The sequence below is a fragment of the Poecile atricapillus genome, chromosome 5, assembly GCF_030490865.1.
Source record: "Poecile atricapillus isolate bPoeAtr1 chromosome 5, bPoeAtr1.hap1, whole genome shotgun sequence".
Classification (NCBI taxonomy): Eukaryota; Metazoa; Chordata; class Aves; order Passeriformes; family Paridae; genus Poecile; species Poecile atricapillus.
Window position 1 is genome coordinate 7900048 of NC_081253.1, and position 17877 is coordinate 7917924.

The window sequence follows — 17877 nt, forward strand, 5'->3', positions numbered from 1 at the left end:
GAGAGTACAATATATAAAATTTAGAGTAGATATGTTCATAACCTAGACTATATTACATATAAATGAAAAATATAATTCATTCCTCTGTCAGTGAATTCTTTCTGAATGAAGTTATTTGTTGTTTTATTCAACCTACATGTAAATAACCAAGATGTTGGAGGATTTGCTCTTGGCTGTGCTTTGTCCAGACCATCTGAAGGATGGATCATGCTTGGTGTATGTAATGGGGAATCTACCTGATGTCTGTTAGGAAAAAAATATTTCATAAAAAGTGGGAATGCTGCTTAAATATTGAGAGTTTTTCACTATTAGATAAGGGGGAAATTGTTCAAGATTCATAGGAATATTTTCCTTAAGGGAAGTACTGACAAGAAATGCAAAGAAAAATGTCATGTTAATCTCTGGTTTAGCTGTTTCTCTGTGTTTTAATGGTAGACCAGATGATTGAGGATTATTCCTCTTGACCAGTAAAGGTTATGTACATGAATGGTTTCTGACTAGCAGTAATTGCTAAGAAGTACTTTAATACTTTAGTCTGCATTTTCTTTTGCTTTGCTTGGTGCTGTTATTCTCAGGGATACCGCTTACATTTCACCCTGTAATTCTTGTTTATCAGGGTTTTGCAGCATAATTGTGTGGCTTGCCAATCTTTCCTCATAAATACTCCTGCAGACCACTGGCTGTTATTGTTAATCCCTGTACTTTTAATTTAATAAAATCTTTTACACCTGCAGACTCAAAAGGATGATTCATTTTCATCAGCATTCTTTGGCAAAGGCTGATTTTATTCCTGGTCTGTTTCTGGCCTTTGCTGATAGAGATTCCTCTTTTCAAAGCATAAAGCCTCAGGTGACCTTTGCTTCTAACTCCTCAAACAAGAAAGAGGAGAGCAGAACTTCAGGAGGAAGAATTTGATGCTGATTTCCTAGGTCAGCGTAAAGATGGAGGAGGATGGAGGAGAGAATTATATTTTAATGTTCGTGTGTGATTCCCCTTCTGTGAGCTGCATCCTTCCATATGCTGGGATGTGCCTCAGGGTACCTCTTAGCCCAAAAAAGGCTGCCAGACACAATTAAAAGTGGGTGGAAGGGTGAGTTTCTGTCAAGTACAAACCCTAAAGCATTAAGAAGCACTTTCCCTGTTCCCCATTTATTCCAGTGTGTGTGAGCACTTGCCTGGCCAGCTAGGCCTGGGTCAGGCCTGTGTGAGGCCTTCAGCGCAGAACTTGAACACGAGCAGCTGCTTGGGCATCCCTGGCTGTAAAACGTGACTTTAATGACAAGACTTGAGTCTCCTCACAGAGGAATTCATGCACTTTTGGCTGGAAGTGCTGCAGAGTGTGGTGCCAGCATGACTAGAGAGCTATTTCAGGCCATTATGCCACACCAGCCTTGCCAAGTGACGATGGGTTGGGAAGGACAAGCTGCTTCACACTGCGAGTGCCACCTCGGTTTGCAAAGTTGTTCTTCTTTGGGCTTTTTATGGAACTAATTTATCCTCAATTCACACAAGCCTAGTGAGCTCTAGATACTAGATACCTAATATTAATTAGAAATGTGGGAAACTGATGCAAAACAGATAATATTCAAGCAGCCATTTAGCAATTATGGGTGGAAAAAATAAAAAGCTAAGTTTATTTTTTTCCTGCAGAGCTCCTCTCTTCATGTAGCCAAAAGTTGAGAGTGTTATACTTAAAAAAAAAAGTCAATTCCAGCAATTAGTATTCATATGGAGGAAGTATAAGAAAAAGCTGAAAACAGAGCAGAAGGCCCGGCAAGTTTGTTGGTGTATGTTTGGAAGAGAACAGTGGGAAATGTTCTGTTCTGTCTGTTGACATGGTGGCCAGCAATTCTAACAGGATAACATTACTGAGGCAGCCTGAAATCAAAAGCTGTCCTATTCTTCTGAGCTTGACTGTCCCCAAATTTCCACTGTAAATGTAATTTTCTAAAGTTAGACACCTGGATCATTAATCAAACATTTTCCTCATTCAGTGTCACATCTGCTTAATCATCAGTGCATAATTAGGATGGTGGTGGTTTAATGACTCTGCAGACACGTCTTGGATTAATAAAAAATACAGCAGAGATCCAACACAGGCAGTGGCAATGCAAGTTCCATCATTCTTCCTTATCAAAGGGTTTTAGTCACCTTTTGATGGGAGTTATTAGTCTGATTTCAGTCTGCATTTGCTCTCCTGTTTGCCTCTGCTCAAGCAGCCATGGAAATGGCAGGGTTTTCTTAGTAATGTTGATAATTGTCCATGGAAAATTGAACTGCTGTGATAAACTCCTTGTGCAGAGGCAAGGGGCAAGTAATAACTCTTTGTCACCCCTGATTGGACTATGATTGAATCAGCAGCTCAGAGGAGATTTTCTTTTTTTCCCCTCATTGCTCAACCCCTGAAGCAATCTTCCATTGAGCACAGATCACTGGCTCTTCTTTTGCATCCTAGAGACTGCTTCTCTCCTGCAAAGTACTCATCTTTTATCCTTCTTTGTGTTGCTTATTGTGTAGAATCCAGATATCCCTAATGAGGATCTGCTGTGCTCACTAAGTAGGTGTATCATCAAAAAGGCAGGTTGCAGTTTTTATAAAAACCTCTATGTTAACATATATAAAGATAGCAAAATCCCCCAATCTTTAAAAATACCATTAATAATATTAATGCACCTGAAAAGAGGAAAGGCTAGTGTTTTGTCATTCTAGGCTGCCCACTTCTTTTACGCAGGGGAAGTATCTATCCCAAGTTCCTGAATTAAAGTACTTATTTCCAGTATAATCAGGTTGTATTTAGAAGAAATTCTTGCACTTCATCAGTTCTTCTGGAATGGAATACTTTTCTGTAATCAGTTAGTAAAACACTCTGGCCTTTATATAATTAAACTATCAGCAAAGCAATGTTACAGGTAATAAATACAGTGCCATAAGTGAAAAGGGTAGGTTGCAAAGCACAAAGAACATTTGTTAACATCTCTGGGTGTTATTATTTAAGGATGTTCTCTAAGACACATTTTCCTTTGGCTGTATCCATGTAGTGCCTCCTGTTTCAGCTGTCTAATAAACAGTTAATATCCTTAGCCAGCGGCATGTAAATGTTCACAGCTGGAGGCTGGGCAAGTCTCCTATTAAGAGGAGCCAGAAAAAGCCCTAGACATTAATCACTGTGTGGCATCCTGGTGTTTGAGATGCTGCCTCAATACATGATTACAATATGTTCTCTATCATCTATCTGGGCTGCCTATTACCGTGATCCTCAGTGACAAGCCTGCCAGTTTTTCAGCATTTGTCAATACTTTATTGCACTTTACACTTCCAAAATCAGTGGCATTATGCCACGTTTAGCTAAGAAATTTCAGTATTTAGCAAGTATTTTATTTAATGCTTTTGCCATTAGCTGTTCCATAAGGTCAGTAAGAGCAGGTTACCAGCTCACACACAGCCCAGCCACGAGCTGGAGAGGAGAGCATGGAGGACCACATGGATTCTTTAGCTCAGGGAAAGCTGTCCATCTGGATCCATATTCTAGCTCAGCTTCTCAAGTCTGTTTTAAAACCCTTAAAAACAAAACAAAATGGAAAAAGCAAGCACAGAGAGGATAGGAAGTATGTATGGGGACTGTGTGTTCTAGTATGGAACTTTCCAAATGTATTGAATTCTCTGAAAGACACCTGCAGAAGTTTTGCTTTCATTTCTCCTTCTTAAAAAAGCTGAAATAATTATGAAAATGGTAAAACTTTTGTTAGCCCTCAGTTTCGCTGCTCTTGTGGTGCATATATTCAGATACCATGCATGCACCTGAACAAAGAGGATCCTCTGTCAGAAATGAGTCTGCTGGGACTCCTCCAGTCTTTTGAGTATGGATGATGGGATACATTTTGAACCTGTTGATTTATTTTCAATACCAGGCAATACAAGTGGAATTGTTTTCAGTTTGTAAGCTCTAGAATAGGATCCTGTATTTACTACAGCTTTCCCCCAGCTGTACACTTCAGACTCTTCTAACACCCAGTAATTCCTGACTTGCTGTGCCCCTTGATTTCTCTGCCTTTCCACAGCTCTTTTCAAGCTCAAAGGGAAACTGCATCGTGGTGCACAGCAAGCAATCATTGCTGAGTTTCACACCTGTTTCCAGAGGCTTGTCAGGAGCTACCCTGGAGCCTGTTGTGTCACTGTGGACCATCCTGTACACAAAGGTGGAGAGGGAAGGACCTTGCTGCCTGCTATTGGCGTCAGAAGGGTGACAGAGCAGGAGCAGTCTTGGCTCAGGGATCACGGTCAGGCTGCGGCAGCCCAGCTGTCAAAACCCTGTGGAGGCCTTGCAGCCAAAAGCAGAGAATGAGAGCTTCAATCCAAGAGAGCTTTTGGCAGGGACTGTTTTGTGGTGTTTTACAGAACATTGTTCATAAACAGCTCTACTTGTTCTCTTCCTTTTGATACTTTTTCTTGTTTGTTTTTTTTTTGCGCTCCCCACCACCACACCCCCTTCCTCTTTTGACAGGAAACTCAGTGCAATAATGCAATTACAGTTCCTTTTGTTGATTAATGTAGATTTAATTGCAAGAGTAGTTTACAAGCTTATATTTTAAGAACCTTGCATAAGAGATTAATGAAAGGGCGAATAATAGTAAATACATTAAATAACATTATATAACCGCATAAATATTAACAGTTGTTACAACACCGGACATTTTAATGACCCACACATTGTAAATAGGTGGTTATGAATATTGTAACATTCTCTCTACTCTCCCATGGTCCTCTAAGTGTCCAATAACCCTCTCAGCACAGCCTTTTCAGTAGGGGGGGTTTTATGAGGAAGGGTTTATTGTTGCAGTGCACCACTGTGCATCGAGGTGGGAAAGCTTGGCAGATGGAAGGGTTTGCAGTCACTGGTTTGGGGGTGGCCATTGGTTTTTGTCCAAGTGAAGCAGGTTTCACCATAAAAAATGCAAAACTGTCAGGTTACAGCAACTCTGTTTAACATCTTTAAATAATAGTACCTAGAGATGTTAACAAATATTCTCTAAATAACGTTCCTGGTAAGATTGTTCCTTGATATAGTTAAGGGTTGACTATGTCAATGTTCCTGAGAAATGTGAGGGGAAAAACTTATGGGATTGACTGGTTAGAGGTTATTGTCTATCAGCGAGGCCATGGTGCAAGGCTCCTGCTTGGTTCTTGTCTGTTTTTATGTCCTACAGTTCCAGGTGGGTTTGGGGAATTCGGTTCCTGTTTTTGGGAACCAGCCACCCATAGCATGGAAGTGAGCTGAGATCATGTTTTAGGGCACATTGTCTTTTAAACTGCACAGAGAACCTGAGTGTTAACAGTTCCAACAGCTGGAATTGCAGCATTTTTTGGTCTAGATTAAATGCTCAGGTGACACAAGAGGTGCCACATTAAGAAACATAACCTTGGAAACCCAAAATTTTCATCATTCCAATTATAGCACATTTTTTAAATTATAACATCTTTCTCAGAGGTTCCCTGTTTGCAGTGCTGCAAGGCTTGCTCTTCTGCTGGGCTCCACTCTGCTGCTTTCTCTTGGTCCATCTTCTCCTTGCGGTCACAGCAGTGGTAGCGAAGGACGATCCCGTTATTCCCTGGATTGCTGGTGTCTCCCAAGGGAACTGTGACATGCCAAATGCCTTGTCCTCCTGCAGCTCCTGTAATTCCATCCTACCCAACTCCTTTTGTGCCATTTGGCCAATGCCTAAGTTGAGCTGCATACCTGATGAATTCCACTGATTCTGCTACACCTTTAAGTTAAATTTTGGATCATACAGGTGTAGGTGTGTACTGCAGAGATGTATAATTTCTTGGGCAGTCGTGTTGCCACCAAGCTCTAAAATAACATTCCTGGAAGTCTTAAAATATTTCATTCTGGATGAATAATAATAATTAAAAAAACCAACAAAAAAACTAAAGCATAAATGAGCATTAAGGGAACATTAGAGAAAAACTGGAGAGGGAGAGTAACAGGAGTGTGGAAGATAGAAGTTTCTGGGGAAAATAGAAGCACAAGAAACTGAAACAGCAGAAGGGGTAAAACAAAAAATAAAAACAAACCAAACCCAACAAATAAGTAAACTCCACAACAGTGAACATGTCTTTAAATCAGTTTTAAATGTGATGTATTGTTTCACTTAAAACCATCCAACTAAAACTATGGAAAAAGAATACTGTAAAGTATACATGTTACAAAAATATTTTTAGAACTCCGGGCTAGACTGTATTACAGAATATGACTGTATACAGAAGATGATAACTTCATCTGTTTGCTCTATACCATGTTTTTGAAAGATTATGAATAAGGCACTGATTTAAATGTCGTAGTAGTTAATATCCACAAAATCGGTAAACCAAACAATTTATAGTATGTGAAAGATGAAGAGAGTTGCCAGTACATCAGTAGCTCAGAACTAGGGTTTAAGAAAAGAGGAGAAATAGAAAGAGCTGATACTAGAGGCCCTTACTGGGGATGCAGAGCCTAAACCAAGCCTAAAATTTCTCAGAAACACAATCATAACAGGTATTTCTGTTGACAGGAAAACACACATAAAATGCAAAGTTAGAAAAAGAAATATTGACACTGAAAATCAAAATTAATACGTTGTTCACTGGAATTCTATGTTCCATTTTAATCACCCATATGGAAAAGTGGAAAAAGCCAATTCTCCTTTTCCATGCAAAACTATATTTTAGGAATTCTTGAAAAGTAGATAAGAGAAGAAAACTGGAAAGCTGAAGGACAAAAGCCTGCTCAAAATCTCTCTGTCTTTTGGCCTGGATTTGGCTTTTACTGTTGCAATCTGTGGTGGCAGTGAGACCACTGAGGTCATCACATCATGCATCACTGTCAGGAGAAGAATTAAAACTCTTATCACATGAGCTATTTCAAAGAAACCTAGAAATACAGTGTTTCATATGGTTAGACCTGATTTTACAGTCAGTGGGGGATTTGGTCGAGTGAGGAATGAAACATCAGGTGTAGGAATCATTTATGTCTGAAAAAGTGAAATTATGTCAAATGCAGCAATATAGGAAAAATGGATAGCAGGTGTGTGAATTAAGCAGGGAAGACCACACAAGTGTTAAAAAACCCTACATTTATTGTGTCTCAGAACCATACAATAGCATGGACTATAACCAATTTAAGGATTACAGCAATTTCTCCAGTCCAAGTGTTTTCTGGTTGCATAGAATTGATGTTTTTCATAGGGATTTCAGCTCTTGATGGGGCTGGGTAGAGGGATATAAGGAAATTCCCTTCCCTTTTTCCTTATGGTCTGCCATGCCTCTGTTGGGTTTGGAAGGGGATTAGGGTGTGCATGGAGTGCACAGGGTTGGACGAGCCCAGTCTCTAACTAGCTGATACCGAGCAGTGATGCAGAGGGAAAACAGCCCTGTTCTGCATCCCTGGACTGTGCCTAATTAGGAAGCTCTATTTCTCCCAATTTCAGAGCTTATTTGTCCAAAATTCCATTTTTTTAGAGATAAAGCACAGCAAACCCATAAGGTTATAGTCACATGGGGCAGCATTTAGGTCTGTCTTCCTTAATGAAGGCTAAATAGCTCCTGACAAAGCAAGAAGCTTGAGAAATTGTGGATATGCAGACCTGTGGAAGAGCTATCCTCCACATTTTGGATAACAAGATACCTGGGGGATTTTAATTCCCCATGTATTTCCAATGTGGTATTTCCTCAACACTTTAAACTCAAAAATGTGTTCTCCTGAGAAGAGAATAAACCCTTGGGGTCAGAGTCCTCACAAACTTCTTTTTAATGAATAAATATATCTAATCCCCTGTAGGGAATGGCCCAATAGATAATCTCCCAGAAGTTTGTGGGGCATGCATCTCTTCTCCTACAGCAGGGACTGAAACTTCCTTTTAAGCCCTTCACCAGCTGACCTAATCTCTTCAGCCATGGAGTCAGGCAGCTGTTGGTTGATGAAATCCCTTAGACATGGTTGTAGGGGAAAAAAGAGAATTTTGTCTTTTGATTTAGTGATTCACAGATCATGAGTTTACTTGCCATGTAAGGCAGGAGGAATGAGTCAGGTGATTTAATTTCCTGTTCTTAATGTATAAGGGCTTTCTCTGTGCATATGAGTAGGCAGTTTCTGAATTAATTGCCAAAATTGTGCTTGTCTTTACCAAAAAAAACCTTCCAAAACCAGAATTTTAAGGAAATTGTAATCACTTTAAGTCACTTAAATCTCTCTGCGTTTCTACTAGAATTAAACACCTATTTCATTAAAGGCTTGATTGTAAATCGAACTTAAATAAATGGCCTAATTATGTTTTTATGATAATTTAAAGAAATCAGCATTGCGATCAGCTTTGGCAATGAGCACATGATTTCTGCTGGTCTAATTTTCAGTTTCTTATTCCTGAGGTGAAGCATTCAAAAGAATTAAACAGCTTTGTACTCCTTTTACCAAGAATTATGCCATTACACACATAGTAAGTCATATACCAAAACAGACATAACAAAAAGAAAACTATTTTGCCCAAACCCATTACCACACAGTTTTTGGCATTGAATGTACAGTGTGTCTGCAGGCAAACACAATTTTGCAGGTGAGTGCAAGCTGAATAAACGAGGTCAGTGGGATTCAAAAGACTTTAAATCCCAAATCCACAACACTCTATTTGAACATGCAAGTAGTTCTTGCTGGTAACTGCCAATAGCTTGTAGCTGAGCTGCTCAGGTGTTTGCAGGAAGAGCCTCATTACCTTTGTGGTGGCATAATCAGGGACTGCAGATTTTTGTTAAATATGTGAAATGGTAGGAGCTGCACTCCCTGGGAATGAATTTGGAAAGTTGCCTGGGTTATATCATGCTGAACGCTGAGGTAGTGGGGCAATAATTAATAAACTGCTAGAAAGAAAACAAATTTCATATCTGAAAATATTTTCAGTGAAGTGCCAGGAAAAGGGAATGTTACTCATAGATTAACATTAACTCAGTCTCTGCTTAAAGATGATTAATTCATAAAAGCAAATTTGGGCACAGGAGAAATCTGTTCTGGATGCCTTATAGATACAGAGGGATGGTTTAAGGTGTGTTGTCTTTTTTTTTTTTTTTTCTTTTTCCTTCCTTCTTTCTCAGGACCGTGGATTTATCTTCTGACTTTTAATTCTGTTATGCTGCTGAATCAAACAGTTTATCTTAAAAAATATGTTTCCCTTTAATTCTTTTGGATAGCTTGATTCTAACTATATTACCTAGGAACCTGAGTTTAATCTATGTATCACAATATAGCATCTTTTCAGTTTATTGGAAGCTTTATTTTTTTTTCCCCAGATATAGCTCCTTAGCTACTCTGAATCTAATAGTTTGTGGCTTCCTGCTTTAAAAGCCTGTTGAATTCATTAGTTTAGCAGTAGGATTAGGCTAAGCAGAACAAGATGCTTAAGAAATAAAATAGTAGATAGGTCCTGTTCTACATAGCTATTTTTTTATCTGTTTTCATTTTATGACTTTGTGGTTCTGTTATTTTTTTCTGTCCTACTTTCTTCTATTCTTATCTGCATTTTTCATTTTTTCCTTTTCCTTTCATTCTGCAAATAGATGTCTTGAGATTAATTTAAAATTATTTCTTTCAGTGCCCTTTAAAGCACGTTCCTATCTTTCTCATGCATTAGATTAATTAAATTATTTCTGACATCAACATCACTCCTTGATGGAATTAGAATCTCGAATTCAAGACTGGGTGTCACATAGTCTTGAGTGGATGTAAAGAATTATTAATTTTATAATGCTACCTTATGTTTCACTTCGCTCTCTGCTAGGAATTTTCTTTGTTTTAAGAAAGACTTTTGCTTTGGTTCAAGTTGTTTTGCAAAATGTTTGTATATGTGGTGTTAAAAGAAAAGCAGTAGAGACATAGTGCACACCTATCCTTTGTCTTGCATATTACCTTTAAGGCTAACCTAGTGATGAATCTCGCTTTTAATCTCTCCAACCAAAGTTGGAATTCATTCCTCTGGAAATAAATTGGTTATAGTTGTTATCCTTGAGCTTAGTGCTTGTAGTGATGATCAAGAAACTCATCAGCCTCTTAATTGGTATTTAGTGTGGAAGCCAGATTCTTCTGTTGTCATTGTACTGATACCAGCTAATTAGACTAAAAATTGAGTCCTTCTTTTGTGAAAATTACAGCAGTTTTCTAAAACAAATCTGTTTTACAGATGTGAAGTTCTTAAATGAGATGTAGGAAAATTTGGGGAAAGGGATCTTATTAATTTCCTGTTGCAAACTCACTTTTACTGTTACTTCATTGCAGGTAACCTTCAAAGCATCAAGATACTCTGTTTCACCAGACTTAAAATTTGTTCTTCTTGCATATGATGTTAGACAGGTAAGCCAACCCTTTGTAATCAAAGAGCCTCTAAATCAAAACTTCCAAAACCTCGTTGTTGTGCATGTTTCATTTGCAATTCCACATCATACAATATGATTTGTATTCTTGATTTCTCTTTACAAAACCTTCTGATTCCGTGATGGGGAAGGCTGTATTTAGAAGTGTGTGGAGGTATTGCCTGGTTCTCAGGAAGGTAATTGGCTGTGGCTCCTCTGAAGTGCCATGCTGGTTTTGGCAGCAGAGGTTTTCTAACCCTGAAACTGCTCTCTTACTACCTGTTCATGTGAAATCCTATCTTTTGATATTCCTTCTGTTTTAGACAGCTACACTGATCATTCATGGACTACACATACAAAAAAAAAAGTCTAGGTTGAATCATGTCATGGAATTTTTATTGTTGTCTTCAGGAGTCTGAAGTGTGATAATCTGGAAGCCTATATAATACAGTGTATTCTTTGTTTCTTAAAGTATTTAGAGATTTTGTAGGCTATTACATTGTCAAAAAGAGTTTTGATCAATAATACCATGTAGTTTTCTAAAATAAATCTCGAAACACTGAAAGGATAGCAAAAAAAAAAGTTTTATGAATTTCTTCTGTGTATATTGGTGCTTGTATAAAAAGTGCTACTAAAATATGAACTACCCTTCATGAAAGAATAGTTTTGGATTGATGAACTCAGTGGTTATTTGAACAACTTTGGGTTGTTTTGTTTGTTCCAATAGTGTTGATATAAAGTGATTTGTTAACTTGGTATTACATCCAAATAGGGTTTTCATCTACCAGTTCTGCTGGATTCCATATCAAGCTTTCCTTACTATATGCATATATCAATATATACCTTGAGAGAGCTGTTGTTGTTCAGTTCACTGTGTTTTTGTTGAAGGATTCATGTTTTATTTCTGTCTGAAAAACACTTGCTCCTTGCTATTTCCCTTCTTGATTGCTTCTTATTTTGTAAAAGAGTTTAATAACCCCTCATACTGACTTAAATTGCCCATTTGTTCTATTGAATTTTTGATTTTGGATGGGTTTTTTTGATTTGTTTGAGATTTTCTTGGTACTAACATATATAGCTGATATAGATAAATAAGGAAAATGTGAAAGTATCTGTCACACTTTATTATATCTGAATTTGTTGACACCAGGGATGAATCCCTGCTCCATGATGGTCCATTGACATGCAGAGGGCTCTCGGTGTGTGCTGATTCTATCAGTTTGCAGTAGAACCCTCTTTCTGTATTTCAGTCTTGGTTTTGTTGTAAAAAGAAACTTTTCTGTCCTTTCACAGTGAAGTTACATAAAGGAAAGAGGTTTGCAGCATTTATATTTTCTGTCTTGAGGTTTTCTTTGCTCAACTGTTTTGACAAGTAATTAAAATAAGAAATGAACAGGGGTTGGCAAGCAGTTTGTGGTGGTAATCCTGGGTGTTTTTGGATGAGGTTTGTGTTGCTTAGACTGCTCCAGCTGAGCTCATGGCTTTCAAACCAGAAACATACTGTGATTGCTGTGTCTTCTACAAGTGCTGGTGGTGGTCCTAAAACTCCTAATAGCTGGATGTTTTCACTCAGATGTAAATAATGCCTTAGCTCCTGAATCTGTTGCTTGTGGTGGAAGGAAGAGGCACCAAAAATCATGTCAGACAATTTAGTCAGACATTGCAAAAAAATATTATTGTGAATGACTGGGGAAAGTTGGGGTGGTTTTTTTATTTATTTATTTTTTTTCTCCAAATTTTCTGACTCTTGGGATATTTGTTAGACTGGTAAAGCACTTTTGTTTCCTCCAGCTCTCTTGGAGAAAAGGCATGCAATGCCTTGGAAAGCCCGTGTATTTCTTGTTAACTAATGCTTCTGAATCATGTCAAGGGTTAAGTTAGTGTTAATAATTCTTGCATTTTAGGAATTCTTTCTTTTCCTCAGTCAGCCAGACTTACTGCATCTGAATGGGAGGAAATTTGCCTGTCTACCTTTCTTTTCCCCCCCACATGCTAACTATAAATTATTAAATTTATTGACTATAAAATCAATACTAAGCAGCATAACTTAATTGGAGAGTTTCCAATTAGTTTCAGTAGAGCCAGGCCAGATTTTGAGCGTAACTTTTTATGAAACTGGGGATTTTCCTATTGTCAAAATTACAGCACATTGTTGAGTATAATAATACCCAGTTTTAGGAACCACAAGTAACTTATAATATCTCTCCATCTGCTATGAATTGCCACAGATCTCTGGACCTTACTAGCTATATTTGCTCCTTATTTTTCCTTCTTTGTTAAGATTTAGGTGTATAATTGTCCTGCAATGTATTTGATGAGATTTCTGCTTTTGAAGACTGTCAAGACTTTGGGTTTTTAAAAGTATGATGGTTGTTTACATACATCAATCTGTGTTCTTCATAACATACAGTAATACAGCTGGAACAGATTTATTAATCAACAGTTTTGCAAATAAGCTAGTGTGTTTCAGCTGAGCAGATTGGAGGGAAATAGAGACAAATACTTCTTCAAGACATTTTGTCATGAAATTGTAATTAGAAACAAGGTTATTTTGATGTTTGGATTAAAAATAAATGTTGAGTTAAATTAAATAGTCGAATATTTATTTTACTGTTGTCAGCATTTCCTTTAATCTATTTTATGCTTGGAATGGCAAACTTTAATTAAATTTGCAGTTGTTTCAGCACAATTAAGAATATCCTCCATGCATAATGAAACATAAATCTGCATGAAAATAAGCCATCTTTGAATACAAAAGTAATAATTGAATGGATCATTTAAATTATACTTAATACAAGGACAAAAACCATTTCATGTGGCATAGCAGCTGGTCTGGTATAGCTCTATGAAAATATTATGGAGAAAATCCTTTTGCTAAGGAATTGGAGGTGTTGTACACTGATTTTTGGACTTCAGGCTCCCTCCTTCTCCCTCCCAGCAGAACACAAGCCCTGGGGCTGGCTGGTGTTTCCTGTTGGGACACAGGGTGGTGCTGATCCTAGCAGTCCTTTCTGTGTGTTCTTTGCTGCAGTACTCCATCACTCTCCACACTTCTGGATTCTGGATTGCTTTTCATCAATTCTCCAAGGTTTCTGACTTTGCCAAAGCTTCCATGGCTCAGCTGCAGTGTGCATGGTCTTTCTGTCTGTAGCTCACTGTAATTTGGTCAGTGTCACTGAAAAAGTCTCGTTGTGCAAAGCAGCAGATCAGAAATAGAAACTAATTTGGGAAATGAGCTCAGACATCCTTGCTGGATGTCAGGCCATCCTGATTCTTCTGGGACAGTGTGAAGACAGCACCAGGGAAACCGCTGTACCTATTGTACGCAGAGAGGGGACAGTTGTACAGTGCTGTATCTTTTTGATTTTCCTTTGAAGATTGTCAAGGTGTGAGCAATGAATGTGATGGTGACAGCATATCTAAGCTGGTTAAGATTTCAAGAGGAAAGATGATTTCACTGTTGCTTTCAATAAGGGCTGTGTTAAAATGGTATTTTAAACTTCTCTCACTCATCTGATGGTATAATTTACAACTACCAAAATCTGATTTATAGTTTTGATAAGAAAAGGGAAATTCAACACTCTGTTCTTGTTTAATGGTAAAGAATGGGGCAGTAAATTTGCAGAAGAGTGAGAATTAAGGTCCTAAGAAATTATTTTACCATTGGGAAGCTTTGATGTTAACTTGGTATCACATCCCTCAGCAGAATGTTGCAACCTGTCCCTGGACTCCACCTGAAACAAAAATAAGCTTTATTCCAGATATTAGTGATTTTTTGCTCAGACATCATGGACATGTTCTCCCAGTGCTCTTGCTGGAGCATAATTTGCCACAGAAGAGCAAATGAGAAGTAGATGAGATCATTTCCTCTCTTTACTCATGTGATGAAATCCTTGTGATTTTTTTTTACTCGCCCTACAAACAAACTGTTATTTCCTTTTTCTCTGCTCAAAAAGCCATTTTGAATGCCAAGCTTCAGGATTTTTTTTCCGGATTTATTCCCTTTTCTATTAATAAAGCATCATCTTCTGTTTTCAGTACAAGATTAATTATGTGTGAATTTTTTTAGCTCCTGGTTCAGAAATGTTCTCAAAACCAGATTAAAGTTCAACTCCAGTTTAGTGAGCATTTGTACTCCCTAGAAGAGGAAATCTTTTCCTGAATTAGGACCTCAAACCGTAATGTTTTTTAGATAGAGAATTTTAATAAAACAATATATTTAACTTAAAAGAAATATATTTTAACACTTCTTATGGTAAGACCAGGATGAAGAATGACCCAATCCTCTTCAGAAAGGAAGGAGAGAATTAATTTTAGATCTAAATGGCACTCATCCAGAGGAAATAGTTCAAAAGTGTATCTGTTTAATGTGATACAGTTTAATGTATTAAAGACAAGAGTCCAACATAGCATTTGAAGTAAAGAACCCCCAAGTTACTCTCTGCTGTGTGCTGATGCCTGTCATCTCCTTGTTGCTATAATATCTTTATTTTTAGAGGATTATGACAAGGAGTACTGACCACGGTCTACAGCAAATGAAAGCCAAACAAGTGACATTCTCCTCAAGCTTTTGGAGATTGCCTCTGATACAGACTTATTCAAGTGCAGTGAAAGGATCTTCAGGAGTTTGTCTGCAAATTAGGAGAATGCATGAGGGGAAGAACTCACTGAAGTCTTAAATTATAATTTTGTGTTCTGTATAGAAGATTATCTTCCAAGCAGGTGGAAACTAAATGCTCAGTTGTCAGTGAAATTAATTTGTGGATTTTTCTTCTGAAAAAGTTGAAAGGTAAAGAAACTACCTTGCACCATGTCTTATTTTTAATCACAACACTGGTTTTAACACGTGCAGGTGTTTTCACGATAGTTTATCCAGTGCTTGTGGAAGTCTGGCTGTGAAGAGCATTATCTGCAGTACCAGCCAAGGGTTGGAAAAACACATAACAAAGATGAAATGAAATCTGTTGCCTAGCACATGGAAACTGCATTTTCTCAACAAGATTATTTCATACAAAGGAATAACAAAAGACTTTTTAAGCCAGCAGCGATCTGGCCAACAATATTTTACATAGCACTCTCTATGAAGTAAAGATCTGATATAAAATTCATGCTATCACCTTTTTCCTCCAGAAATGTATGCTTCTTTAGATAAACCTGTTTTTTATGTGTAGTTCTGCAGGTCCTCAGGGTAATCTTTCATCTCTCATTTGTTCATTTTGAGACAAGTCCAGAAGCAAATCATGCATGTGCACAGTCCTGAACTTACAAGATCGTAAATAAAAGTCTGATCCTGACATGACTTTCCCATTCATCTTTATCTCTTGTCAAGAACACGAAAGACCAATTTTTACCAGCTTTAAGGCAGCAAGAAAAAAAAATGAGAAGGGATTTTTAAGAGAGATCCACCCCCAAAATCTGAGCTTATTTCTTGCAAATAGTTCTTGTGATGTATTTTATTCCTCTCTTAGGTATGACAAGACTGGGTGCTTAAAAGGTCAGATATTGAGCAATTCATGGAAGTAGACTGTTCAGATCTTTGCCTTTTCAAGGCTGTTGTTCTGCTTTGAGTTGAAGTTTTAGATGGACAGAGTCTGGAATTATAGCAGCTAGGGCTGTAGGTTATGTTGGCATAGTGCTCTTCTTTTTCATATATTTGACTTTACTTTATAGAGCTCCACAGACAAGCAAGGTATTTTAAAGATGTAAAAAACCAAGGTCTTTGCCTGAGGAGATGATGTCCTTTGTAGTAAAACCTGGCAAAATTAATTTAATGAATTATCCCTCAGGAGTGTGAATTCATGTGAATACACAGTGTCCCACTTCTGTCCAGGATTCTACCTAAATTACGTGGTAAAACATAGTAGCCACCAGTCCCCATAAATGGCTGATGGGGAAAGAGTCTATTTTATGGTGAGAATCATGGACATTGATATTTTTTTGTATTTTTCTGAAAAGCAGACTTCACCTTTCATTCCTGAGGAGTTGTTGTCCTTTAAGTGCCTGTGCTCAGTCCATCAGACAGGTTGCTGCCTTGCCACTTATTAGAAGTAGCAGAGTTATACATAGAGGATCTGCATATATCTTCAGTACTGTGTAAAAATTATTGGTGTATTTGTGATGGGATGTTGGGGATGCTCTCTGTCCAGGTGTTACTGTGATGGCCTACAGGACAGAGCTGGAACTGTCACAATTTCTTCTTCTAAAAAAAACAACAATTGAACTAAAAAGATGAGAAACTGGAGTACTATGGGGATGCTTCCACTGTTTCTTTAAATCTAATAACTATCATTTGTCACATACCAGTCCTTATGCATCCACTTCCTGTTTTTCATTAGGGATGTGTTGGTTCACATATGCAAGTTCAGCCTTGTGTTGCAGTTAAAAAAAAAAGATAACTTTTCTTAATAAACCACATGAGACACAGTGTTGCTACTTTTCAAGTAACTTCCTGAGTTTTTCTGTTCTATTTATTCTTACAGGATTGCTGCTCAACCTCAGGTTTTAGAAGCAAGCAAAATAAATAATTCTAATTGAGGTAGAAGATGTTTTTTTTCCCTTATTCAGAGTTTCCAGAGCTGAAAAATCAGAATTTATGTTTCAGGTTCTTGTTCAAAGCCAGTATTGAAAAACAAGATTGTTCTTTGCTGTTGTTCAGTAAAAATGAAGGCATTTAGCTTTTCAGACAAAATGTTTATTGACAGAAAAAGTATTTCTTTTCAATAGTATTGTCACTCCTATCAAGTATGAATACTGTTATTTCAGGAGGACCCAGGTGGTGTCCAGCTGAATTTCTGAGATCCAGCAGCTTAGAAGCTCAGTCTTAACTCTGATTTTCACGTGGTTGTATTTCTACATCCCATAATAATCCATGGGGACTGGGATCCCACTGTGCTGATGCTATAGAAACAGGCAATATTGCACTATTTAAGTCAGCAGTTCCCCTAAGCTGTGGACAATTTATACTACAAAGCATAAGTTCTGCCTTCTGCTGTGAAACTGGCAACAATCACATCCTCCCTGTTCCTCTCGTGTGCATGGAAAATGTGCAGAAATGACCCAAAAATGTCCATTGTAGGTGAAGAGTTTGTCTGTCACAGCCCACAGACAGAAAAACCCAGTGCTTGAAAGATTTTCTCTGGTGTTTTAATTATCTCTTCTATGTGCTGGAAATCGTGTACGACTGAAAGCCAGTTATATACAGTGATATCGTAATGTTTGGGGGGTTTTAGAAGATGGGGTAGTAATGATATTTTTATCAAAATATGTGATAATAAGTCTTCCTCAACAGTGCTGAATGGAAAAAAAAACAAGAGGCTGTTTTTATAAAACAAAGGACAAGCAAGAACAGCCTGAATAAATAACAGGGCAAGGACTGTTAGGAGTCCTAATTGGGGACTGTATTAGTAGCTGTTAAAGGCTGGAAAAGCTGAACACAGCTTTAATTTGGACTGAGATCTGTCTGTTTTCACCACAAACAAGACTTAACTGGTGCACCCACCTGTTTTT

General features: G+C 37.8%; 1 protein-coding gene across 1 annotated transcript in view; it reads left to right on the forward strand.

The window, feature by feature from the left end:
- The window catches only part of DPP10 (dipeptidyl peptidase like 10), a 244139-nt gene that overhangs the window by 118724 nt on the left and 107538 nt on the right, over positions 1-17877 (forward strand). The window contains exon 5 of the mRNA XM_058840442.1: positions 10298-10372. Coding sequence (XP_058696425.1) covers positions 10298-10372 — 75 coding nt within the window. The remainder of the gene's footprint in view (positions 1-10297; positions 10373-17877) is intronic.